At 51.0% G+C, this 26,292-nt stretch overlaps 2 protein-coding genes across 3 annotated transcripts; one reads left to right on the top strand and one right to left on the bottom strand.

The window, feature by feature from the left end:
• Positions 1–182: 182 nt before the first annotated feature.
• NDUFS2 (NADH:ubiquinone oxidoreductase core subunit S2) lies at positions 183–10,399 on the bottom strand. Its single transcript, XM_037506621.2, has 14 exons — positions 10,290–10,399; positions 9,424–9,530; positions 6,623–6,813; positions 4,653–4,773; positions 4,353–4,465; positions 4,024–4,098; positions 3,768–3,845; positions 3,550–3,635; positions 3,227–3,346; positions 1,367–1,496; positions 1,006–1,101; positions 766–849; positions 587–644; positions 183–403 (listed from the first exon to the last, which is right to left on the bottom strand). Exons 1-14 carry the CDS (start codon positions 10,382–10,384, stop codon positions 366–368), a joined length of 1,392 nt encoding a protein of 463 aa, XP_037362518.1. The 5' UTR covers positions 10,385–10,399; the 3' UTR covers positions 183–365.
• Positions 10,400–13,339: 2,940 nt separating this feature from the next.
• ADAMTS4 (ADAM metallopeptidase with thrombospondin type 1 motif 4) lies at positions 13,340–25,304 on the top strand. Of its 2 annotated transcripts, XM_037506620.2 has the most exons (10): positions 13,340–14,449; positions 15,855–16,178; positions 16,407–16,539; positions 17,055–17,225; positions 18,167–18,453; positions 18,571–18,757; positions 18,992–19,167; positions 20,053–20,228; positions 20,711–20,841; positions 25,198–25,304. In XM_037506620.2, the coding sequence occupies exons 1-10, from the start codon at positions 13,832–13,834 to the stop codon at positions 25,245–25,247; spliced, it is 2,253 nt and encodes a 750-aa protein (XP_037362517.1). In that variant the 5' UTR covers positions 13,340–13,831; the 3' UTR covers positions 25,248–25,304. The 2 variants fall into 2 exon arrangements, with proteins under 2 accessions (XP_037362517.1, XP_037362516.1); XM_037506619.2 differs by lacking the exon at positions 25,198–25,304 and having other exon boundaries at positions 20,711–22,587.
• Positions 25,305–26,292: the final 988 nt, after the last annotated feature.

Here is a 26,292-nt window from a genome sequence, read left to right on the forward strand (position 1 = left end):
GGGGGAAGTTGAGGGGGGAAAAGAGGAAATGGGGAATGGAGAAGTGGAAAGGACAAGAGTCAGAGAAGGGGCGGAGATGAGCAGGAAAAATTGCTATGAACTGAGTTTAACAGAGAAGTGGAAAGTTAACAAACACTCAAGAGTCCCCTCAAAGTGAAAGACAACAAGACAGCAGAAATTGGGGCCGAGGGGCCGCAGGGCGGCTAATTTATTGTAAGTTCTCCTTTCCTAAGTACATGCTCAGAAAGCCTGACAGCCAGGTGCTCATGTACATGCACACACACATCCACACACGTCCCATCCGAATGTTGACACACTCCATGAAGGGAAATGATTAGCAAGGAGGTCAAATGCCGCTCGCCTGCTCACCGATCTACTTCTCCAAACACGATGTCTTGGGTGCCTAGGAGGTCAGGGGGGAGGAGGAAAAAAGTGTATTATAAAGGATCCAGAACCCATTACCATGCCCGAGAGAGTGGGGATTTGAGTCCATGCTCACAGTCTCTGTGGTACAGGACATGTTCTGTTTCTGTCCCCAGGCAAAGCCCCTTGCCTAGGACATCCCTACCATGGAATAGCTGCGTACCTATGATGGCAACAACGTCAGCCAACATGTGTCCTTTAGACATCTTGTCCAAACCAGCCTGCAGAAATGGAAATAGAACAAGTTAGGAAGGGAAGAAAGTTTATAAAAATTGTGACTAAGGTCAATAATGACTGGATTCATTTGTTTCAGTCAGGATTCTAACTGAGGTTGTTTCTTACCAAGTGGGCAAAACCAGGAGCCTTGATCTTGCATCGGTAAGGGCGGCTGCTGCCGTCAGACACTAGGTACACTCCAAACTCTCCCTGTCCGAGGAAGAAGTTGGCAGCCTCCATTAACAGGAAGAACAAAACCTCCCTATTCACCCTCACATCCTCCTTCACCAATGAATGAGCATTCACTTAACATCTATCTTGGTCACTTCCCCACACACTGCCCTTCCCTCCCGCTTCTCCGCTCACCTTAGGCGCCTCAATAGCAGTGTATGTGGCCCCTGGAGGAACTTGGTAACCCTCAGTATACAACTTGAAGTGATGTATCAGTGACTCCATAGATGTCTGAAAAGAGGAAGAAGGGAGCATCATTGAGCCAGACCCAAACGGTCTTCCCCAGCAAAAAAATGGTCTCTACTCTCAGGGAGACTGAAATCCACATGCAAGTCAGAGAGCAAAGGAGATGCAGGATAAGAAAGGAGGCTGTAGAAGGTTAAGAATCTATACAATGAACTATTTGAAAAAGGAAAACTGAAAAATACAGTGGAATTCAAGGTATTTCTCCTGGCAGCAGGCTCCTTCCCAGACCATTCCCTCCCCTGCAGATGACCTTCATCTCTGCGCGCTTAGGTGGAGACACTTTGGCATCATCAACTTTGATCTCCCCAGGAGGCATCTTGTTTAGACACTGAGAGATGATTCGAAGGGACTGGCGCATCTCCTCCACCCGACACAGGTACCTAAAGTAGATGAAACAGGAAGACAGGAGAAAGCAGAAGAGTATAGCACACAGGGCTGGGCAGGACAAGGGGCTGACCTGAGGCATGCCTGGTGAACAGCCCTCACTCCCTCTCCCATGCAGCGCGTCTCTCTGCCAGGCCACCAAGGAGAGCCTGCAACTTTCTGACTGTCGTCTTGGATCCTTCCCCAAATCCTATCCTACTTTTTCCAGACCATGCCTGACAGTATTTCCCTATTCGCTTACCCTTTGAAATACTTTTTGGACTACAGAACATCAAATAAACTCAAAAAGGAAACAAGAGCAACTCTTAGAGTCAGTAAACAGGAATGGAATTTGAAGCTTAGAATCTAGCAAAAAGAGCAATGATCAAGATTCTAGTCCCATCCTGAGCTAATCTCTTTTTTTTTTTAAATAGAGGCATGTTTTATTTATTTATTTGTTTGTTTGTTTTGTTTATACATGCACTGGGTACAGTCAGAAGCGCGGGAGGGTGAGAGAATTCACCAGAGCCAGAGCGGGGAGCAGAGCAGGCAGAAGGACCGAAGTACACTGCTGAGGGGAGCAGCGGGCGGCAGGAGAGGTCTGCGCGCCATGTGGGACCCTCCTCCGGTGGCTGGGGAGCAGCCAGGGATTGAAACAGCGCCGCAGAGGCCGCGGGCAGCTTCGCAACCCAGCGCTCTACCGCTGCACCACCGGGGAGGCCCCTGAGCTAATCTCTTTTTAAAATAAGAGAAGTAAAACACTTTATTGGTTTCTCAGTAAGTTTAAATCCTTTAGGGGTATATCATCACATAGATTCTGTGTCCTATGGTCTTTTTTTTGTTTTGCTTTTTTCTTTTTTTTTGGTCCTATGGTCTTAATAGGAAGGCTGCTTCAGGGCTTCCCTGGGGGCCTAGGGGTTAAGCCTCAGCACGATCATCACTACGCCTGAGTTTGATCCCCGGCCAGGGAGCTGACCCACACATGGTGCAGCCGACCTCACCTGTCTTGCCAGCTTTCCCCTTATCAGTGTATTTCAGTGAATCTGCCTGTTCTGCTTCCCACTCCGTCTCTCTGGTGAATCCTATCTCCCCTGTTCCCCCTCCCACACACACACCCCTCTGGCCTACACTCCAGTTCGTCTACAAAATAAATATTTTTTAAAATATATATAAAAAAAAAAAGGAAGGCTGCTTCAGAACTTGACACAAACCATGCCACTGTCACCATGGCACATGTGTCATCTTCTCTCAAATGAATCTAGTTTCATTCCATTTACCACCAGGAGTCACTGTGTATTTCTTTGCTCTGTACACATAAGCACATCTCTGGCCTAGAGAGAATCCAATTTCACCTTGAGCATAAACACCTTCAGTTTTAAGAATTGCGTGTTCCCTCTGGTTCTGAAGTAGCCAGCAAAAACGGCCTTGGACCAGTCTTCTAGGCATATTTTAAAAGTCCCATGCCCAACAGGCCTCCACAGGATCCAAGAGGGCAGAAAGAGCTAATACCTAACTTTTATCCTCAGTTTTCAAAATCAACTGTAAAATGCACTCAAAATGAATTCGATTTAGGACACAGGGATGATGTAGGATAAAGCAAAGTGTCACCTAAGTAAAGTGCTTTGAAAGCAACCTAGTTTATCATATACAAGAGCCCTAGTAGATACTGACAAGTATGGTAAAGATGCAGGCAGCCAAGAGAAAAGGTAGGGAAACTAGCTGGACAGCGAGCTAAGCAAGGTCTTACCTATCGTAGCAGTCTCCTCGAGAGCCAATAGGAACGTCAAACTCCACCTGGTCATAAACATCATAGGGCTGGGTCTTCCGCAGGTCCCACTGGATGCCAGAGCCCCGGAGCATCACCCCGCTGGGGAGTGTGTAATAGAAATGAGGGTCCTTCCCACAAACCAAGAGCGGCACACTCTCCCCGTCAACCTCCCCTTTCCTTTCCCTACACTGCCAGCACAGGTTCAAACTCAGAGCATGGCAAGGAAGGTGCCACAGTCCTGAAGCCAATATGTGAGGCCTGAGATCCCCCCACCCTGAGGAGAGAAGTCTGATTCCTCCCACCTAAAACCATAGTTCAGCGCATCTTCTGCTGTCACAACCCCAATGTCCACTGTCCGATTTCGCCAGATCCTGTTGTTGGTCAGCATCTGTGAACCAAGAAAACTGGCGTGTAAACACTCCTCACAACAGCGTTCGAACCCCTCATATTTCTTTACAGCTGGGAACATAACCCCACAAGTCCTTCTTAGGGGAAGAGAGGGACTACTCCCGACTCTTACCTCCTCCACCTCATCAATCCGAAGAGAGAAGTTCTTAGAAAATTCGTAAATGTCATCCATCAGTCCCAGGGGTAGGTCCTACAGTCAAATGCACAGTGATCACTGAGTCCAGCAGAGCCCGCACTGAAGAGAAGAGGTTCAGCCTCCCACCCAGGGCTCTAGGATCAGCAGTCCCATCAGCCAGTGCTGCCCCCCAGTGGCCACCAGGAACCCACAGGCGTGGACTCTTGGGAGGCGGGAGGCAGAGCCTGCTCACCTGGTGCACGCCTCCTGGCCTGACGTAGGCAGCATGCATCCGTGCCCCAGATACTCGCTCGTAGAACTCAAACATCTTGATAGGACACACTGGGAATTAGTGACAAAGCCCTGGGCCCCTAAGTCCAACAACATGGTGGCCCACTCTCCTACCCCCTTCTTGTGCTCAACCAACTCCTCCTGACAACATTCCTTAAGAATAAAACCTAGGTTAAATACACCTTCTTCCCTAAGTGTTCTCCCTGTTCTCTCCGAATTATCTGTTTCCTTCATGCCTTCTCTACTTCCTGTGCTTCCTTCTCTCTTCCTAGACTTCCCTCCTCCTCATACCTTCTCCCTTTCTTCAAACATCCAGAAGAAAGGAGTCATGGCCCCAATGTCCAGAGCATGTGTGGTCACAGCCATGATGTGGTTCAAGAGTCGTGTGATTTCTCCAAACAGCACTGTAGAGAGGTGCGGAGAAGAGAGATAGAAATAGGCACCAAAAAGCTAGGCTGATAGAGCATCTCTGGGCATAGCCTGGGGTCTACATGCCAGGCTTGGGTTCAATGCTGCTAAGGTAGTGGTGGTGGTGGTGCACGGGGGGATAATGCTATACTTGCAGTGGCCGCAGAGGAAGGGTGGATGTACCTCGAATCCACTGGGCCCGGGGCGGAGGCTGGATGTTGAGTAGCTTCTCCACGGCCAATGAATAGGCCTGCTCGTTACACATCATAGACACGTAGTCCAGTCGGTCAAAGTAGGGAAGGGCCTGGGCAGAAGGGGAAGTCTGGTCACATCTAATAGGCTGAGGAGCCTTGGTGCAGCTGCCAGAAGCACTGCTCTCTGTGGACATCAGAAGTCGGTGTGCATAAGAGAAGTCTCAGAAGCCCCTAAGAGGCAGGATGAAACACCCCAATATTCAGTGGTATATTGGGAGATGTTTAAAAACTGGCTCTCTGAAGGGGTAGGAGGACCGTGATTTGTCATTTTTGAACTTCCTCAGTGAAATACCCCTACCAGGGCCAATTTTAAGCTCCCAACATTATATAACTGAACACAGCCAAGGGGAGAGTGGCAGAGCATACACCGTATTTTCACCACACAGATAAAATAAAGTAAATGCCTCAAGAGTGTAGCATAGCATGCTCCCCTCAGCAGTGTATTTCAGTCAATCTGCCTGTTCTGTTCCCTACTCTGTCTCTGGTGAATCCTCTCACCGACCCCCACATCTCTGGCCTGTACCCCAGCTCTTATATGCCTTAATAAATCTTAAAAAAAAAAAAAAAGTGTAGCATGGCAAAGAGTAGTGAGAAAAGGATGGAATAAATTCTGAATACTTCTTTGCTTTGTTTTTAATATAATATTTAATCATAAGTGGTTATCATTCAATTTTCAATAATGGTGATGTTTAACAACTGGCTCACAGAATTCCTGGGAATTTAACATCTGTTCTGGTGAGCAATCCCTGATTCCAGTGACACCTCTGTCAAAGATCTGTGCTTCTCTGAGATGTTGAGAAAGAAGGGTGTGATCAGTCTTAGAAATGCCTGGAAGTGAGGGATATAGGAAGACAGAGCCCAAGAAGGATGGGCTTGGTTTCTGGTAGGAATGTTGGGTAGAAACAGTTGCCAAGAAAGTGATGTCTAATCTGTCTGTTGCTGAACAGCTTCAGTTTCCAGGAAGGAGGCGGAGCCAAGAGGCCCTGTTTGGGACAGCCAGTTCTTGCCCTGATGTCACTGTGACGTAGATAAAGCTGCAGGGTTAACTGCACTGACTCTGGGACCAGAAAGCCCCAGTGCCTCTCAGAGAAATCACATTCTAGTCAGCATCATCTCCTATGAAAATCTTTCTTCATAAGGGAAAACCAGATTCCTATCCCAGATCCAATTCCTTCAAATCTGACCCTCATCACTTGGGTCATGCAGTTCCCCCAGAAATGACAAACTCTCACAAACCCTCCAGGTCACACTGACTCATCAAGTGTTTTGAAAACAGACTTAAAACAGCTAGAAGATACAAAAATCAGCTGTGAATCCTAGGAGTTAACGTCTTTCTCCTCTCCCTGACACCAGGGACACCAACTTTGACGTATTAGTATGTTCTAAGAACAGAGAAACTGAGGCACTAGAGTAAGGGTAAAGAGGGCAGCCAAAAGGCAGCCAGTGAAGAGCCGCAAGTGCAGTTCCAGCTCCAAAGCATTTCTGTAGACAAACCAAATCCAGATGACAATATCCCCAACCACGACTTCCATAATCTCCTCCCCTGGGTTTGTTTTTTTTTATGCTATGCATACAAGAACTGAGGTATAGACCAGAGGTACAGGGGAGGGGGGATAGAGGACTCACCAGAGACAGAGTGGGGAGCAGAACAGGTGGATCTACTGAAATACACTGCTGAGGGGAGCAGCAGGCCAGACAGGAGAGGTCTGCTGCACTATGTGGGTCAGCTCTCTGGGCGGGGATCGAACTCATGCTGCAGTGGCTTCCAATAGCTTGACAGCACTGAGACTTAACCCCCTGTGCCACCAGGAAGGCTCTCCCCTGGAGTTTTGGGGGCAGTAAACCAGCAAAATACCAGGCTAAAGCATCCTGAGGTCCTGTCAAATGTGCAGCCCTCACCTGTAGGTAGGTCTTGTACTCAATGAGCTTCTCCGTGCCCCGGTGTAGCAGCCCAATGTGTGGATCACACTTGCGCACCATCTCCCCACTCAGTTCCATCACCAGGCGTAGAACTCCGTGGGCTGCTGGGTGCTGGGGCCCAAAGTTCAGGGTCAGGTTTGACACCAATGTGTCCTTTGGAGGGTCCACATCTGAGAAGTGAGAAATACTTCAGAGCCAAATGGTAATTCTCTTGGGAAGCCCCAAGAGAGGGCAAGGAGTCATCCTCTCTCCATGGATCCTGCTTGTCACCATTTCATGCCTTAATTCCCTAATCTCTCACACAACCAGTAAGAGGACCGTGAGAGGGAAAGAGGGGATGTAAACTTCCTGATGAGAAGGACTTTGTGCCGCTCTCATTCCATGTTTCCCAGGATACCTTAGTGATAACACTAATAACAATAACTTATAGAGTCCTTACTATGGGCCAGGCAACTACTCTAAGCATCTTATTTATTTTCATTAATTTAGTTGTCACAACCATGTGAGTAGTGGATATTATTATCATCCTCACGTTATTGGAGAAACTGAAACCAGAGAGGGAAAATGACTTTTCACAGTGCTAGTCAATGGCAGAGCCAGCATGTTACCCGCCTATTCAACTCCAGGCTCCACTATGATACACCGCCCTTCAAATGTTTCTGATAAATGGTCAACCAATCATGAAATGTATCCCTAATTCTTACTGCTGAAGGACAATTCCGACCCTAAGAAACTTACAATTTGTTTTGGTCAGTAAGTACATGTGAGAAACGAGTAACTCTGGTGAAGCTTACAAATTACCAAGAAAGTGGCGTAGCCATTAAGTATTCAAAGCAGGGAGAGACCACCATGAAGACTACGTGGAAGTAGGATCTGTTTCGATAACACTTTGGAGGGCTCACCATATGCCAGTCACACATTAAGTATTATCTTACTTAATCATCACAATAATACTATGAAGGAGGTAATTTATTCACTGGTAAATGGTAAATAGAAATTTTTTAAAAAATTATTTTATATATTTTTTACATCATTCTTCATTTTTATACAATGTATGCTTTATCATCTTGGGTATAGTCCCTGTGGAATTCGCACCACCAATTCACCCATGTACCATCACCATAGTCCCCTGTAACAAGCTCTTCCCATCCATTTCGATGCAACTCTCTCCTCCCCCCTGCAGAATGTCTCTAGTTTATAGTTGCCTGTTGATTTTGATTTTTTCCTTATTATAATTGCTTTTTTTTTTTTTCCTGATCCCTTATTGGGATCCCCTACAATCCTCCTATAAGTGAAACCATCTGGTATTTCTTTTTGAAAATTGAGATTTAAAACCACATGCTACCTTTGCAGCTCAAATCCTTCATCATGGGCTTTGGAGTCAGAGGGACCCAAATCTGTCATTCAGACACATTGTGTATCCTCAATCAAGTTTTAATATCCCTGCACCATAATATCCTCAAATTTGGGCTAACACTAGGATTACTTTCATAGGGTTGTTTTGAAATAATGCAAATTAAATACTTAGCACTTGGTAGGTACTCAGTCATTGCTACTGTTAAGTTTTTGAAAGGTAAGTCGAAGTGCCTTTGAAGGTTTTTGAGAAAAAGAATGAATGACCTGGTAAAATGATGTTTCAGGAAGATGTCATGATATTATATAGGAAAGGAGGTGGGAGGCAAGATCAATGGTATGAAGCCAGTGAAAATCCTCCCCCACCCAAAGCAGGGTGGAGCTAGGCAAGTGGAAAAAGCTAGAGAGGACACAGGAGAAGAAAGGAAGCAGGATGGAGAGCCAGAAGGAAACCTGAAGGAGGCACATGGAGCAGAGAGGCATGTGATGGAACTGCGCTTGCTTCTTGGTACTGGACTGATTGAAACAGACATGGGTGAGAGCCCCGTGGAGAGGCTAACAATGGCAGTTTTTATCTTGGTTTTGATTTTTCTCATTTCCTCACAGACTTGTCTGGCTATTTCTGACCATTTTCTATGGGTCCCTGATGGAAGGTGCTTTAGACATGTGGCAGGCTTTTTGGCTTTGCTTTGGGCCAATCCTGTTTGACTGGACATTTACCCACAAGGGGATGGGTAACTTTGGGTGCTTGATTTAGAAACTATATTCTTTGTCTTTTCAGCACTGCACACTAGTTAAAGTTCTTTTCCATTAAAGGTCTTATATGTTTTGTCTTAATGCGGTGGACCGCAAAACCTATTTAGAGCAGGCAGGTTTGGGGGTTCTCCCTGCCCTCTAACAAAAAGTCTCCTGAAATAATCAAGATCAAATATAACAGAAATCTGATCAGGTGTGAAACATGAAAGAATCCTCATGGTTTGGGGAGTAAGTGGACATACACAGAGGGCAAGAGAGAAACCAGCCAAAGACGGTGAAAAAAATGTAGTTCTGAGGAATCAGGAAAATAGGGGTGTCACTGATCCAAACCAAAAGACAAAAGGAAGAGCACGTAATGATGCAGGAAAAACTGTTTGTATTCAGGAAGACCAGTTTATCTGTTGTCAGAAATGGAAGTATACTAAACCTCTGGAAAAAGCTGAAGCTAGCAATTTCGCTTTGGTAGGACCTGGTACCTACTCCTTCCTTTCTCCTGGAACATTGTTCCTTTCCTCTGCTTGACAAATTCCTGCTATTATCACTATTTGTTGAATTGCAGGGTGAAAGCAGCAAAAAGGTTAAAACCTGTGTAAGGTAGAGAGCTCAAGGGCACTTAGGAATCATTTTGGGCAGGGATGGTTGTGGGCTGGGAAGTGGCTGTGGGCACTCACCATTCCAAGGTGGAGGTTTCCAGTGGGCTGTTTCCTTGGTAGGGAACATGACAGCTCCCCCAAACTGTTCTGCCCATTCCACATCTGGCTGCCATTGCCGAGCACCTCTGGGGAGATGAAACAGATAGTAGGCAAAGGGCCTTAACAGCACTTGGTTCCTCTGTTCCCATTCATTCAGAGGGCCCATAGAAAGGGTTCTTGCATTCTTCAACCCCAAATCACTGACAGAGTTAGTGTAGCTTTGGAAGAACAAGCTAAAACACTAGGAGTTCCATTACCACTAACAAATTATGGCAGAATCACTTGACCTGTCACCTGTCCACAGGTTGTGGATCCTAGCCCCCACATAGTGTGCTCATATTTATAGTCCCATTCTGGTGAATAAAAATTCAAGAACAGTGTTTATTCAAGGTCAACTAGAAACTAAGAAAAGGAGAAAAAGAGACAGACACCCTTCATGATGGCTCCAAGGTTCAGCTTAAGTATGGCCAGACTCATGCACTGGGGACTACCGGGCATCTTGCTTTGTGCTCCTCTATTAAAACCCCACCATCAGGGGTGCTTCCACTGATGGCACCCCATGACGGAAAGCGGCAGGCGCAGCAGGGCATAAAGCAAAGGTGACACTAACACTACCGTTGATAGGCAAGGTCCCTCCATTTCACCCCTGGCAGAATGAGCTCAGGGTTTTCCATCCCCCCTCGGGCAGAGCGGGTGCCCCAGCACCCTAGAGCCAGACAGTGAAGACCTGGGCAAGGGAGTCGCAGGCCGGTGTCATGTTTCCTAGGGGCACAAGGCCCGTATAGCTCCCGCACTCGAGAGACCCTAGATTGGGGCGGGCACACCGGAGACGCCCAGGGCCTCACCTGCAGGGTTGGGTCGGCAGTCGGAGCCCTGCCGCGGGTCGCAGCGCCCGGCCCGCGCCACCCCGCAGCCCACATAGCGCCCTGAGCGCCGCCATCTTGCCCGCTGCGGACTGCAGAAGGAGAGCCGGGCGGAAGTGGCGTCGCACCGCCTTGCAGGCTTCTCTCCCGTCAGCGCCGCGCAGCCGCCATCTTGGAAGCGGGCAGCCTGCGACCTGACGACATCCGGGTCTCAGACCGGCTCCGGCTCCGGCTCCGCCCCTACCCGCGTGTCCTGGCTGAGAGTAGGATCGTGCAGTTCCCCTAGGGTCCGCTCCGCGCTCTGTTCCCACCACAGCTTGGGCGCTGCCTTCCCAATCCCCTCCACTTGACTGCCTTCTGGGACAGCCCCAGCTCTGCCAATTACCACCACCTACCCTTTCCCCCATTCCAGAAGTTACAGAGGGGTGCAAAGCCTGCTAATTTCCGTATGTCCTAAATGGATTAGGGTAATGGACCCTAGTGAGGCTGGGCGGGTCTGAGAGCTCCCGCCAAACCCAAATGAGAAAGAGCCTGATGCCAAGGCCACCAGCATGAGAGCATGCTGTCAAGTGGGTAGGGGCCGCAGATCGCAGATGAGAAGGGGAGGCCCCTATGCAAGAGCACCTAACTGCCGGGCTTCCAAATGTACACTTCCAAATTGCACACCCCACTTCCACCCTGGCTGTCTCTTTCTGTCCTGTCTTCCTGACCCAGAGTAGGTCCAGGGCAGCCATCAACAGCATGGAAATGCAGTAGCACCAGAGTTAGTACCCTGTGTCTGTAGGGAAGAGACTGGAGGAGTTTTGCAGCCTCTCCCTTGGCCTCCAGGCACAGCTCCAGCTGGGCCACCCTTGAGTTTGCCCCTCCCTCCCACTCTGAGCCTAGAAAGATGCCTTCTGTACAACTCCCACAGACAGGGTCTCTGGAACACAGCCCACCAGCAACGGGACAGGGTGGGGCGGGCGGGGAATTCTTAGCTGTAGAGAAAGAGGAAAGCCAAACTTCCAGCCTAGAAGTTGACCTAATGGGAAACTTACCAAAGGGTGTGTCCCTATCCCTGCCTTTGGGGACTGCTTGGGACCTGGGCGGACTGAGCAGTCTTCACCCAGCCAGAGGCTCTGCCTTTGTCACCCCCTTAGTTCCCTTCCTTCTCCCTGGGCCTTCTCTCCCTCCACAGTTGGAATATAATGTGCTGTGGGACAGGGGGATGCAATGGACTGCCTTGATTTGCCCTAATTTAGCTTGGGAGAAGTTGGGATAGACACTTTGCTGCTTGGCTCTGGGGGTAGCTTGAGCTGGGACTGATGTGAGGACTCCTGGGGGCTTTAGGACACTGAAGCTTTTGTTACTTCTCCCTGCTACCAACACCCCCACACACCCTCTGGTAGGACTCTAAGGCCCTTTGTCTCTCACTAGTCACCCCCTTTGTCCTCATCTCAGATGGGGGGTGGAGAGGGGCAGTGAGAGGCCTCTGGTGATGGCTCCTCTTGCCCCTGCCTTTTCTAGTCTCCCATCCTTTGTCTGACCGCTTCAGTCACAACCCCCTTAACTTAGAACTAGGGTCAGGGCATGTGGTGGGTCAAGACATATGGCACCCACAGAGGGGGGGGTGAGAGGGGAGTGACAAGGCAGGTATTGGTGACCTGAGCAGGAAGGGTGGGGAAGGGAAGTATCTGGGCGGATATGACATAGGAGACAGGAGGTGACAAGGCAGAGACAGAAAAATGGGGGCAGGGGCAGGTGGTCCACCCTGGAGAGGAAAGGGATAGCTGGCAGCGCTCTCCTTCCTGGGGATATCCTGGGGAAATGAGTTGCCATAGCATGGGCTAAGCAGACTTTGCCCCTAATTCTGAGTCCTTTCCTTCTTTGCATCAAGGGTCCACCCCAAGATGTCTTTCTGAGTTCTCTCCAGTTCAGAATCTGGGAATCATCTTGCTTCTTTTCCCTATGCTATCTCTCCCTTCCAGGCACTGGGCTTATTTCCCTCAGCACCCTTATTTCCCTGTACACGATGTAGCTGCCACCCTTTCCCTGTCCTGGAGGGAATGAGAAATAAAAGATTACTAAATATTCCATGAACATGAAATCTCAGGGCCAAGTAGGTCCAGAAGAGGGAGCCAGGTGGGGCTTCCCTCAATTGATAAAGGGTGCCTCTGGGTTCCAGAGACAGCAAGTCTATCCCTGTACTGGGGCTGGGCCTGCTGACTTGGGGTTGGGGATGGTTTTAAGGCAGTTGGGAGTAGGATCTGGGCCAAGAGCCTGGGGGAAGCTGCTGGGATCTGGGCCAGGGAAGTGGGGAGTCAGGAAATGGGGAGGGGGAGCCTTGGGGGGAATGGAGGCGGAATCATTATTCCGGGGTTTAGAGGGGGTGGGTGGTGGCAGCTCAACTCAGGAAGCCCAAGGGCGGGGGAAGGGCTGTTGGAGAAGAGGAGGTGCCACCTGGAACCCTCTTACAAAAGGGAAAGCTGTTAATCCTCTTCTTGTCCTCTACCCCTACGAGCCCTTTCTAGCAGCTCAGCTGGCATTGGGGCAGCAAATGCACTGACCTCCAGTCTCCAGGACCATCTTTCTGTTTCTGGTACCCTCCAGCTGCCTGGTCCCACCCTGAGCTGTGCTTTCTCAGTTCTGTCCTTTTCTAAGGCATCCTTACCTGTACCTCACCCTCCTCCCCAGAAGCTCCCTCCCTCCCTCAGCCCTAGAAGCAATTCAAGGGGCAGAGGGCAGCCTGAGAGAACCCTGAAAAAAGGGAGACCATGCCAGATTGGACAATGGGAGCCAGAATTCTCCCAGTACTGTGGTCCTTTCTGTGTGTGCTGACCAGGCTTTCTCTAACTTCCTACCCCTGCCTGGGCTCTGTCCCACCAAAAAGGGAAGGAGGCAGCTGAGAGACTGGGGTTGGGAAAAGGCTTGTCATCAGTTGGCCTGGTGCCTCAAATCCGGCTGCTAGAGATTCCCCTCCCCTGGGCAAGTCCTAATTTTTTTTTTAAAGGAAAACAAAAAGTAGGATTTTGGGAAAGCAATGAGACATCCATATGAGTTCTATCGACAGAGCACCAGTGAATGACTTTATCGCTCAGCCAATGGCAGAGGTTTGGGGTGCTTTATAAAAGTGCTGGCACAGAAAGAGGCTGGGGAGACCCATAGACACATAGAGAGGAGGAGACAGACAGACAAAGACACAGTGGAAAGAGGCAGAGCCAGGGCAGGCACGAGGCAAAGACAGACAGAGTCTAGCACAGAGGGGGCGGCTAGTGGCGCTCCAGAAGAGACAGGGAGAGACAAAGATCCAGGAAAGAAGGGGTGGGAAGAGAGTTTAGAGGCTCAGACCACCAGGCACTGCTCCTAAGTCTAAGGCCAAGTTTTCTCCCTCTTCTCCGAAGATTCCAGCCCCTCTGCACACTGCTTCTGACCCTGGCAGGAATCTGAACCCCTGGACCACAAAGAGGAGTTTTCCAAAGCTGGGTTGCTGGTGGGGGCTGGGTGCCCAGACGGCCTCAGTGCCTCCGGGAGGCAGCACGAGGGCCATGCATCCCAGGAGGGCCAGGGTAGGGTGCCGGCCACAGGGAATCTACCTCCACCAGTTCTTCCCTACAGTGCCTCTCCCAGTTTCCCCTTGGCTGCTCCTGCTGCCGCTAGCTTCCCTTCTGCCCTCTGCCGGGCTGGCCAACCCCCTGCCTGGGGAAGAGGAGATCGTGTTTCCAGAGAGGCTCAACGGCAGCGTCCTGCCAGGTTGGAGGTCCCCTGCCAGGCTGCTGTACCGCCTCCCGGCCTTTGGGGAGATGCTGCTTCTAGAGCTGGAGCAGGACCCTGGTGTTCAGGTCGAGGGGCTGACGGTGCAGTACCTGGGTCGTTCACCCGAGCTGCTGGGCGGGGCCGAGCCAGGCACCTACTTCACCGGCACCATCAACGGAGATCCTGAATCAGTGGCTTCTCTGCACTGGGATGCAGGTGCCCTGTTAGGGGTGCTGCAGTATCGAGGGGCTGAACTGCACCTCCAGCCCCTGGAGGGAGGTACCCCTAACTCGGCTGGAGGTCCTGGGGCTCACATCCTGCGCCGGAAGAGTCCTGCCAGAGACCAGGGTCCCATGTGCAACGTCAAGGCGCCTCCTGGAAGCCCCAGCCCCAGCCCGCGAAGAGCCAAGGTAGGCAACCCTGGAATCTGCACCCCGCAGCGTCCTCTGCCAGGCGCCATGTCTGTCCCACTGACCCCTATTCACCTTCTCTCCACCCACTTCCACTTTTGGCTCTTCTGCTGCCCTCCCTTCTGCCTGCCTTTCCTCTTTCCACTAGCCTCCTTTCCTGGGAAGGTTCTGGCTTCCTCCTACCCCAGCCATTGTCCCAGCCAGATCATGTATCACAAAGAGGGTTCCCAGATGTAAGTCAGATACTCTGCTTCCCTCCTCATCCTGCCCTTGACTGGCTATGGCACCTCTGCTGGCACAGTCCTTAGCAATAAGGCTCTGTTAATAGCCCCTTGGCCTTGCCTCTATTCTGTGGCCCAAATTCAATTTTTAGTTTCCCCCCCCTCCATACACACATACACACATCACCTAGAGGAGTGAGGTTTGAGGCCAAAGGGATTCACCTTTCACTTCTGGAGCTGCCTTCAAAAAATTGTTACAGCTGGGCCTCCCCGGTGGCCCAGCGGTTGAGTGCTTGCTGGGTTGCAAAGCTGCCCGCAGCCTCTGCAGTGCCGGTTCAATCCCTGCTGCTCCCCGGCCAGGCCACCGGGAGGAGGGTCCCACATGGCGTGCAGACCTCTCCTGCCGCCCGCTGCTCCCCTCAGCAGTGCACTTTGGTCCTTCTGCCTGATCTGCTCCCCGCTCTGGCTCTGGTGAATTCTCTCACCCTCCCATGCTTTTGACTGTATCCAGTGCTTGTATAAATAAATAAATAAATCTTTTTTTAAAAAAATTGTTACAGCAAACTGCAAAGGAGGGCAGCACCCATTCCTCCTACTCAGTCCCCTTCCCACTGTGGGGTAACTACAAGGCTGCCTGAGGCTCCATCCTTCTTCCCTCGCTGTCCAGTTCCCCTGCTTCTTCCCTCCCTTCTTTTCTCTCTCCTCCTTCCCTCCCTCCCTCAGTCTCCAGCTTTAATCCAGACCAGATCTCCACACCCGCCACGCTGAGAACTGGCCCTGGCCCTAACTGCTGACTGAATTGTTCCTTCAACCACACAGAGCAGACACGTTGCAGCCTGGCTCTCTAGCCCCAATCCTGTGAGCCCCAGTCACACTTAGGCCTTGGAACCCCCTTCCCCTCTCAGATACTTTTCACTTTTGGGGCCCATGCAGCTAGGACGTGGCATCTCCTTCTCCCCTCCTTTACAGAGCCAGCAACTGATTTCTCAGAGTTACCACAAAACCCCTGAGATTTGGGCTTGGAAGAGGGCCCAACCAAGACCCATTAGGAATCCCGTCCCTTGGGGTATGTGCTGCCCAGCTGCCTCTCCTGAGTTCCAGACCCAGGGAGGAAGGAAGAGAGGGGAAAATTGATCCTTGTGTCTGGGAGGATGTTTCAGGACCCTCTTCTCTTTCTTCCCCAGCGCTTTGCCTCACTGAGCAGGTTTGTGGAGACTTTGGTGGTGGCAGATGACAAGATGGCGGCATTTCATGGTGCAGGTCTAAAGCGCTATCTGCTGACAGTCATGGCGGCAGCAGCCAAGGCCTTCAAGCACCCAAGCATTCGAAACCCTGTCAATTTGGTGGTGACTCGGCTGGTGATTCTGGGGCCTGGAGAAGAGGGGCCCCAAGTGGGCCCCAGTGCCGCCCAGACCCTACGCAGCTTCTGTGCCTGGCAACGGGGACTCAACCACCCTGAGGACTCGGACCCTGAGCACTTTGACACTGCCATCCTGTTCACCCGTCAGGTGAGGCCCCCTCAGCACCACAAGCCAGGCACGGCACATCTCTGAAAGCGCCGTTGCCGAGACTGAGGTGCTGGAGTTTTGCACATGGTGCTGGCCAGGCCACACTGCCAGTGCTCTCTGGGCCTTCACGGTGCTGGGAACTCAGTGCCCAGCCCCCACTAATCTGGTGCTCAGCCTAGTGGGCCCTGGGGTCTCAGCTTATGTATCTTCTGTGGTCCCTCTCCACAGGACCTGTGTGGAGTCTCCACTTGTGACACGCTGGGCATGGCTGATGTGGGTACTGTGTGTGACCCCGCTAGGAGTTGTGCTATTGTGGAAGATGACGGGCTCCAGTCGGCCTTCACTGCTGCTCATGAACTAGGTGAGGTGGGATACCTGGGATAGATGAGAGAAGAATCGGGGTGAGATGAGGGGACAGACAGGGAGCTCACTGGGTACTAATAGCAATTACAGGTGTTTCTTCCTCCTCCATGTGCCTAGGTCGAGGGTCAGCATCCTTCTCTACTCTCGGGGTAGACAAATATTTAGATTTTTCCGTTAAATGAAATAATGCCTGGAAACCTACAGGGTGTGTGTGTGTGTGTGTGTGTGTGTGTGTGTGTTTGGAGTGAGTTGGCACTGTATTAAGAGGGATATTATTCACAAAAATCAATGATGAAATGTATAAGTTCAGGGTCAGGAATGTTGACGATAAGGAAAACTGGGTAGAGACAAAGATGTGGCTACATATTGAAGGGCCTCAGAGTCCCCAAAGGTGGGGGCAGGGAAATATGGGAATGGATCTGACAGTCCACAGCAGCAACCAAGTTTATAGTATAGGCCCCTGAGAGTATAAGGAGGGGAATACTGGAACTAGCAGGGCCTCCGCTCCTATAGGCCATGTCTTCAACATGCTCCATGACAACTCAAAGCCATGTGCCAGTCTGAATGGGCCTGGGAGCACCTCCCACCATGTCATGGCTCCTGTGATGGCTCATGTGGACCCCGAGGAACCCTGGTCCCCGTGCAGCGCTCGCTTTGTCACTGATTTCCTGGACAACGGCTATGGTAAGTAGATGCATCCCCTCCACAAAGGGGCTCAGATCTGCCCCACGCTACTTTCTTTTGCCACATTCCACACAGCTCAGGGCATGACTCCTCCAGTGTACTTCCTCTGCAGCATGGAGTAGGTGCGAGACATACTCGTGTGGCCCCACTTCCTCCCAGAACAAAGAGCAAACAGAGAGAGACAGATTGTGGCTCGATAGAAATAGAACTGGCCTTGGGGCCTCCCTGGTGGGGCAAGAGGTTAAGACACAGCACTGTGAGGCTATCTGCAGCCACAGCAGCACTAAGTTTGATCCCCGGTCAAGTATGTGACCCACAGGCACAGCAGACCTCTCCTGTCTCATCCGCTGCTCCCCTCAGCAATGTATTTCAGTTGATCTGCCTGTTCTGTTCCCCTCTCTGTCTCTGGTGAATCCTCTCACCCTCTATACCTCTGGCCTGTATCCCAGTTCTTGTATGCATAAATAAATAAATCTTAAAAAAAATAAATGGAACTGGCCTTCAAAATGTCAGTACTGTCCAACCTCGAGTGCCCATCACTTGAGGTACACAGGCCCCACAGGATGACTAGTGCAAGGCAGTTTGCTGTACAAAGCAGACCCAGTAATATACTGTAGTTGGTGAGAACTGTACTTAGGGTTTCTGTTCTGGTTCTGTTTTCAAATATGTGTACCTGTGTGGCTCTGAGTTCATCACTTCACCTCTACATAACTGATCTGCAAACTAGGCGTGTTAGTAGTCACTACCTCCTAGATTTTGGAAGGATAACAGGAGATAGTGTTGGTCAAGCATTTAGCCAATGCTTGTCTTCCGATAAATTATAACTGCTATTTAAAGCTTCTTCCAACTGTTGGATTTGGATCTCAGCTCCATGGGCCCCAAGGGATCCCAGGCTTTCTGTTGGCCCCTTAGCTCATTGCTGATTTCAAATTTCCTTCCAGGACACTGTCTCTTAGACAAGCCAGAGGCGCCTCTTCATCTGCCTGTGACTTTCCCTGGCAAGGACTATGATGCTGACCGCCAGTGCCAACTGACCTTCGGGCCTGACTCACGCCATTGTCCACAGTTGCCACCGCCCTGTGCTGCCCTCTGGTGCTCTGGCCACCTCAACGGTCATGCCATGTGCCAGACCAAGCACTCTCCTTGGGCTGATGGCACCCCCTGCGGGCCCACACAGGCCTGCATGGGTGGCCGCTGCCTCCATGTGGACCAGCTCCAGGACTTCAATGTGAGCTCTTGACATGGCTAGGGAGGGGTGAGGGAAGGTTGAGGGGAAAGCTTCAGGGCCTGGCCCTGAGCCCAGAAATGTCTGTTAACCCCGCCCTTCCATTCTATGCTTCTGCAGATCCCACAGGCTGGGGGCTGGGGTCCCTGGGGGTCTTGGGGTGACTGCTCCCGGAGCTGTGGGAGTGGTGTCCAGTTTTCCTCCCGGGACTGCACAAGGCCCATCCCCCGGAATGGTGGCAAGTACTGTGAGGGCCGCCGCACCCGCTTCCGTTCCTGCAATACTCAGGACTGCCCAACAGGCTCAGGTGAGGAACGGGAGGGTGTGGGGGAGCAGGAAGGACTGTCCTTGAGTGCAGAGGACCAAAGGGGGTATTGACTATCCCTGCTGTTGAGGGAGTGACTTCATCCTTCTGGAACCTTCCCTGAAGTCTGTGGGGAAGAGGTTCTCTGCTGTCCAGAAGTCTTAAGGGGCTAGGTGGAAGGGCCCATGGGACAGTGTGAGGTGGGTAGAATTCTGACAGTCTGCTTTACCCCTGCAGCCTTGACCTTTCGTGAAGAACAGTGTGCTGCCTACAACCATCGTACTGATCTCTTCAAGAGCTTTCCAGGGCCCATGGACTGGGTCCCTCGCTACTCGGGCGTGGCTCCCCGGGACCAGTGCAAACTCACCTGTCAGGCGCGGGCACTAGGCTATTACTATGTGCTGGAGCCACGGGTAAGGGTCTGTTGATGCTCATGCACACCCCCTGTTTCTGGTGGCATAGACCCTCCAGGACAGCACCTTTGCTGGCACTGGCATTCCCACAGTGGTGCCAAGCCAGCCAGGGCAGCCATGGACTTACTGGTCAGGGGTATTTGGAAAACCAGCCCCAGACTCTGGCTAAGTTCCCAATCAGGTGGCTCTAGTTTCTCCAGTTTCCCCTGCTCACCCCTACCACCACAGGTTTCTTTTCCTCTCTCACCTCCTTCCAGTGCTCCATCTCACAAGAATGAAAGTGTGTGGCCTTTTGGGCAAGTTTTTGTCTCTCCTTCCCTGGGATCCTTTGTTAAATTACAGTGGGGGCCTCATTTGGCTCATGGGTGGTCTGCCCCTGCCCCTGCACTCCCTCTGTGCACAGTGGCAGTAGAAGGCTTCAGAGGTAGAATAAGTCCTGGCCTAGCCTGTTCCTTCGCAGCCACCAGGACAATTCCTGCAGGCTGCTGCCCTCTAGCGTCTATCTTCGGCACTGTCGTCCAAGTTTAACTTCGTGTTGGCCTCAAATACACAATTCCCACCTCGTCTCCTCCACTTAACAGCTACGTCACCTTTGAGCAAGTTCCTAATCTTTCTAAACCTCAGCGTTTCATCTCTAAACCTCCAGTAGTGGTTGTGAGATTTAGATTCTTTCTAATAGAACACTGCTTCATAGTGAGTGCTCTGAAATGGTGACTTTGACATTATGATGATCATCATTGTCACCCCACACAGTGCTTGGGGCTCACTCCAACCACAATGCCTCAAACCCACCCCCCCTGCTTTTCTGACACCCCCTCCCACATAAGAAATGGGAGCCACTCCGGACTTTGGAAGGACCCTTTGTATTGCTCCTTTCCTTCTCAGGTGGTAGATGGGACTCCCTGTTCACCGGACAGCTCCTCCGTCTGTGTTCAAGGCCGCTGCATCCATGCTGGCTGTGACCGCGTCATCGGTTCCAAAAAGAAGTTTGACAAGTGCATGGTGTGCGGTGGGGATGGTTCTGGTTGCAGCAAACAAACTGGCTCCTTCAGAAAATTCAGGTTCCTCCATAATTTATTTGTTCTTCCTGCCTTCCTGGGGCAATTTCTGGGGTCTGAGGAGACAGAGATGACCTCCACACTGTCTCTCCTCTCCAAGAGCTCAGTCTGGTTGGGGAGAGAGCCATGAAAGTAGTGACAGCCCAGAGTCCCACCTGTCCCACAGGTGACAGCAGGCTGCTGTGTTGGCAGAGAGGGCCTCCCCAGGAGGTGACTATGAGCTGCTCATGAAGGGAGGGTGGGAGCTAGATAAGCCCAGGAAGTGGGCCTAAGAAGGGCACCTCAGAAGGAGGCAGTGGGTTTACATGTACAGAGATGAGAAGCTGGAGGGCACATTGCCTGTATCTCAGATCTAGGTGGGACAACCCACGGAGGTGGGGAGACCACCATCCACACACATATGTACATGCATGCAGTCATAAACACAGCTCAGGTAGGTTGAACTGTTCAAAGAGGCTGAACACCCCTCTATTTCTTCCACACAGGTACGGCTACAATGATGTGGTCACTTTCCCTGCGGGAGCCACCCACATGCTTGTCCGGCACCAGGGGCCCCCTGGTCACCGGAGCGTCTACCTGGCCCTGAAGCTCCCAGATGGCTCCTATGCCCTCAATGGTGAATACACATTGATGCCTTCCCCCACTGATGTGCTGCTGCCTGGGGGTGTCAGCCTGCACTACAGTGGGGCTACTGCAGCCTCTGAGATGCTGTCAGGTCATGGGCCCCTGACCCAGCCCTTGACCCTGCAGGTCCTAGTAGCCGGTGACACCCAGAAGGCACGCCTCCGGTACAGCTTTTTTGTGCCCCGGCCAACCCCCTCACCAGTGGCACGGTCCACTCCCCAAGACTGGTTACAGCGCAAGGCACAGATTCTAGAGGTCCTTCGGCGCCGCCGGCCTTGGGCAGGCAGGAAATGACCTCACCATCCCGGCTGCCCTTTCTGGGCACCGGGCCTTGGACTTGGCTGGGAGAGAGAAGGGGCTCCTGCAGCCGCCTCCACCAGAAACAGGGGGCAGAGGCCCTCTTGTGCTCCCTCTGTGCAGGCTGGCCCTGCCCTGGATTCCTGCCCTGGGTGGCAGTGATAGATGGTGGATGAAGATAGGAGACAGGCCCTGTGCTAACTTGCCCCCTCTGCCCTGCTGGCCATAGGAGGGAGGGGAAGGCAGGGTGGGTCCTCTTATATTTATTTCATATTTATTCACTTTCATTTAGCATCAGGGAAGAGGATGAGGGCAGAGGTCCTGGGGAAACTGACCCCCCAGCTCCTCAGAGCCCTCACCTAACTGGGAACTGGTGGTAGGTGTGTATGTGTGCGTGCGTGTGTGTTTGACATCCTGCCCTGCTCACCTCTCCTTGAATCTTATATTCTGGGAAGGGATAGGCTGGGCCTTCAGGGAGTAAAGGGGTATGATATTTTTTAAATATAAATTGAATCCTGCTATTTATGTGCTCCTTTTGGAGTCAGACAGATGTGGACTGCAGTGTAAGATTCCTCATTTGCCAATAATAATACCTCCTTGAAAATTTGTTATGAGCATTAAATAATGTAAATAAAGAAGCAACATCAGGGGGCCTCCCTGGTGGCCTTGGCAGAGGTTAAAGACAGCACTATCAAGCTATCGCCAGCCACTGCCAGGGAGCTATCGCCAGCCACCAGGGAGCTGACCCACATGGCACAGCAGACCTCTCCTGTCTTGCCCACTGCTCCCCTCAGCAGTGTATTTCAGTAAATCTGCCTGTTCTGCTCCCCAACTCTCTCTGGTGAATCCTCTCACCTCCCTTGCACCTCTGGCCTATATCCCAGTTCTTGTATGCATAAATAAATAAATCTTTAAAAAAAAGAAGCAACATCATGCCTGGACTTGGCAAGTGCTCTGCAAATGGTGGCTACTTTTAGTTATTATCACTTCCCCTACCTGAGGGTCCGCAATGTGCCAGAAAGAGGCAGAGATCTGCACCCTAACTCCCAGACTTGCTCCTTTGGTTAGAAGAACCTGAGGCCCAGATCTTAAGGGACTGTCAGAGAAAAGACTGTCCCTGATCTTTAGAGGCCCCCAGTCATGTGATATATAAGAACTACTGGGCTACAAACATGGGTGACAGGAACACGAAGATGCAAAAATGAACGAATGGGGCCTCCCCGGTGGCTCAGCGGTTGAGCACTGGGTTGCAAAGCTGCCCGCAGCCTCTGCAGTGCCGGTTCGATCCCCGGCTGCTCCCTGGCCACCGGAGGAGGGTCCCACATGGCGCGCAGACCTCTCCTGCCGCCCCCTGCTCCCCTCAGCAGTGTACTTTGGTCCTTCTGCCTGCTCTGCTCCCCGCTCTGGCTCTGGTGAATTCTCTTACCCTCCTGCGCTTCTGACTGTACCCAGTGCTTGTATAAATAAATAAAAATAAATTAAAAATAAATAAAAATAATAAAAAAATTTTTAAAAAATCTTTAAAAAAAAATGAACGAATGACTTCTCCAACACAGATAAGCACCTGGTGACAAGAGTTACAGCTGAGGGGTCTGGGGCGGAGGTTGGGGGGGGTAGGTTGTCATGGTAGGGAGAGCCTTGGAACAGAGTGAATGATTTACATTTGAGTTGGGATTCAGTGTCTTCCTAACTGGCCACATTGGTTTTGTCACTGACAGTGGACTTGGGCTGCATGTGCTTTTATGTTATTTTTTTTTAAGTTTATTTTTTTAAGATTTATTTATTTATTCATACAAGCACTGGGTACAGTCAGAAGCGCGGGAGGGTGAGAGAATTCACCAAAGCCAGAGCGGGGAGCAGAGCAGGCAGAGGGACTGAAGTACACTGCTGAGGGGAGCAGTGGGCTGCAGAAGTCTGCGCGCCATGTGGGACCCTCCTCTGGTGGCTGGGGAGCAGCCGGGGATCCAGCCTGGGATCCAGTCGGGGATGGAACTGGCACTGCAGAGGCTGCGGGCAGCTTCGCAGCCGAGCACTCAACCGCTGTGCCACCGCCACCAGGGAGGCCCTGCATGTGCTTTCACATGCACGGCCGGTCCCACGGGTTGCTCTGGGAACAAATGTGAACTGATTTTCACAACAGTGAAGGTTGCACCATGTGAGAACTTCCATTTTTAGACTGCCTAGTGACTAGGGTAGGGTCCCAGAATTAACTAATGAAGATCCAACAGATTTCTTGGAGGAGGTACAGTTAGAAGGGAATTTAATAGAAGGAACAAAACATGGCTTGGTGGTGTATAGCCAGGAAGGCAAAAAGAATGGCCTGGAAAGGGACGCTGGGTGAGGGAGGTAGGTACTCAGTGGTAGCAGAACACTTGAAGGGCCACAGGAAAGAGAAACAATTCCACCTTTCCTTCTGAGCAGGTGACTTAAGAAAGAATTCAGGCCATGGAGAGAACAGGTTGGGAAAGGGTGGCGTGTGGCAGTATTGGTAACAGGATCACTAGGGATTGGGGATTGCATTGATTGTGGAGGTGAGGGAGGAGTTGTGGGTGAAGAAATTTCCAAGATGGGGTTGTTGGGATGTTTCACTCTGCAGTGGCAACTTCTAGCTGGGCCACCTGACATTGCCTTGGATGAGGACCGGGGCCCCGACGGAGGCAGCTTGTGAACATGTGTATATGTGTATGTTGTGCTCCTGGGGCTGACCAAGTTCTATGCCAGGCTGTGCCTTTCTCAGTGCCCAGTATATCACACTTCCCAGCAAGGCCTTACTCCCTGCAACCACAGGGACAGTCCATATTGCCTTCCTGGCCAGTCTGCATAGCCCCACTACTAGGCCCCTTCCTCCTACCCTCTGACCAGGCAGCAGGAGAGCAGAACAAGGTCAGGGTAATCTCCACCAATTTTATCTAATTAGTGAAACTGGACCACAGTAACATGTTTGCAGACTGGAATACTCTGAGCTCATTGTATAATATGAGAACTCTGTGCTAAGCAGGGAAGGTACACAGTACACGATTCATAACTAGAGGGTGTGCTCCTTACCTCCACAGAGAAACAATAGGATGGAACAAAGAGTTGTGTGACAAAGGCCAAGTGACCTGTGCAGAAACTGAACCTGGGCTTAATGGGCTTTAAGGGTCAAGGTGGGTGTGTTTCAGGTAGGCCCTGAGGTTTAGGGAATCATGGTAGTCAGCCTTACTTTTTTTAGTGCTCAGGATGATTCATGCATTGTAAACCACTGCCATACACACTGTTTTATGAGGATGCCCTTTATTCAATGAGCAGACTCCTGGCTGTCATCAAGAAGTTTCTCCCAGGGGCTTCCCTGGTGGCACAAGGGGTTAAGACGCAGCACTATGAAGCTATCCGCAGGCACTGCAGCACGAGTTCAATCCCCAGCGAGGGAGGCAACCCACATGGTGCAGCAGACCTCTCCTGTCTCGCCCGCTGCTCCCCTCAGCAGTGTATTTCAGCAGATCTACATGTTCTGTTCCCCCACTCTGTCTCTGGTGAATCCTCTCACCCCCTGCATATCAGGCCTGCATCCCAGCTCTTGTATGCATTAGTAAATAAATCTTTTTTTTTTTTCCAATTTTTTTAAAGATTTATTTATTTATTTACATAAGCACTGGGTACAGTCAGAAGCACGGGAGGGTTAGAGGATTCACCAGAGCCAGAGCAGGGAACAGTACAGGCAGAAGGACCGAAGTACACTGCTGAGGGGAGCAGCGGGTGGCAGGAGAGGTCTACGCGCCATGTGGGACCATCACCCGGTGTCCGGGATCGAACCGGCGCTGCAGAGGCTGTGGGCAGCTTCGCAGCCCAGCACTCAACTGCTGCACCACCAGGGGAGGCCCAGTAAATAAATCTTAAAAAAAAAAAAGTTTCCCCCAGAGAGGAACTGAGTTTAGACGTCACTCACTGCTTTGGTGAATGCATGGAGGGCAAACAGCAAAAGAAGTGAAACAGAAAGCGAAAAAAGAGTAGTGGGCATCTCTGTGGGACCTGACTGCCTTCTGGAATGCTTTCCTCAAACCATCTTTCCCAGGCCTAGGTTCAACTCTGCCTGCAGTCAGGAGTCCAACAAGTTCTTGCTAGGTGTGGAGTGTGTGCACCTCCCTTCAAGAGCCAAGGAAAGCTGACCTCCCCTACTCCATCTGCTTCTTCTCTTTATGGACCTATGGACCTGTGCTGGGGCTTACAGCTGGAGGAGAAAGAGGAAGAAGGCACCCAGACAGTTTAAGGATGTGGTTTTAGAAGGAAAAAGAGGCCCACTGATGAGCTACAGAAAAAACTTCAACTCCTGGAGGGATTGTCCCCTCCAGGGAGAAGTCCTTGGCAGTGTGGGTAACTTTTATGGGATGGAAGGCGATGTGTGTTGGTATTTGTGGTTTTGTGGGGAGGGGGCTTGAAGTAGTAACTGTGAGTTGGGCTAATTTCTTTCTTTCTTTTTTTAAAAGATTTATTTATTTATGCATACAAGAACTGGGGTACAGGCCAGAGGTGTGTTTGGTGAGAGGATTCACCAGAGACAGAGCAGGGAGCAGAACAGACAGATCTATGCAAATACATTACTGAGGGAAGCAGCTGGTGAGACAGGAGAGGTCTGCTACACCATGTGGGTAGCGCCTGGCAGGGGATCGAACTCCTGCAGCAGAGGCTGCAGATAGCTTCAACCCTTTGAGCCACCAGGGAGACCCCTGGGCTAATTTAAGCTCTTTCTGTAAGCCTTTGAGAGTCTCTGAGTCCGTGGTTAGAGTCAAGGAATCTGGGCATCTCTCCAACTGCTGTGGTGGTGGCAGATTTAGATTCTGCAGAATGGGGGACTCATCTACACTTTACTCCATCTCTAGCCCCACTTCTTTAATCTCCATATAGTACTAATTACAGTATTTAATTTTCTAAAACACCAGACTAACAGCAAGTGACAAAGCCAGCACCCCATTGGTCAGGGTTTGTTGGGGAGGAAGAGGACAAAAGTAGAATTCATTGTATTTACATTTTATTGGCTAAGAGGATGTTTCTGAACCAATTGAATATTTTCCTCATTGACTATTGCTGTGGGGAAACCAAACTCAGTGGCAGCAAGAGTAACCAGCAGGCAGCTGGGGGAAACCACCAGTTCTAAAAATGCCCAGAGTGG

This window comes from Talpa occidentalis, unplaced genomic scaffold (assembly GCF_014898055.3).
Source record: "Talpa occidentalis isolate TD23 unplaced genomic scaffold, MPIMG_talOcc4v2.1 talOcc4.12, whole genome shotgun sequence".
Classification (NCBI taxonomy): domain Eukaryota; kingdom Metazoa; phylum Chordata; class Mammalia; order Eulipotyphla; family Talpidae; genus Talpa; species Talpa occidentalis.

Excerpts from the sequence above, each read along its gene's own strand:
- NDUFS2 (XM_037506621.2), bottom strand. The coding sequence starts at position 10,384 with ATGGCGGCGCTCAGGGCGCTATGTGGGCTGCGGGGTGGCGCGGGCCGG. Across the intron at positions 3,347-3,549 it reads GCGCTGAACTATGGTTTTAG|CGGGGTGATGCTCCGGGGCT; the intron begins GTGGGAGGAATC and ends CACACTCCCCAG. Across the intron at positions 1,102-1,366 it reads CTAAGCGCGCAGAGATGAAG|ACATCTATGGAGTCACTGAT; the intron begins GTCATCTGCAGG and ends TCCTCTTTTCAG.
- ADAMTS4 (XM_037506619.2), top strand. The coding sequence starts at position 13,832 with ATGCATCCCAGGAGGGCCAGGGTAGGGTGCCGGCCACAGGGAATCTAC. Across the intron at positions 14,450-15,854 it reads CCAGCCCGCGAAGAGCCAAG|CGCTTTGCCTCACTGAGCAG; the intron begins GTAGGCAACCCT and ends TTTCTTCCCCAG. Across the intron at positions 16,540-17,054 it reads CACTGCTGCTCATGAACTAG|GCCATGTCTTCAACATGCTC; the intron begins GTGAGGTGGGAT and ends CCGCTCCTATAG.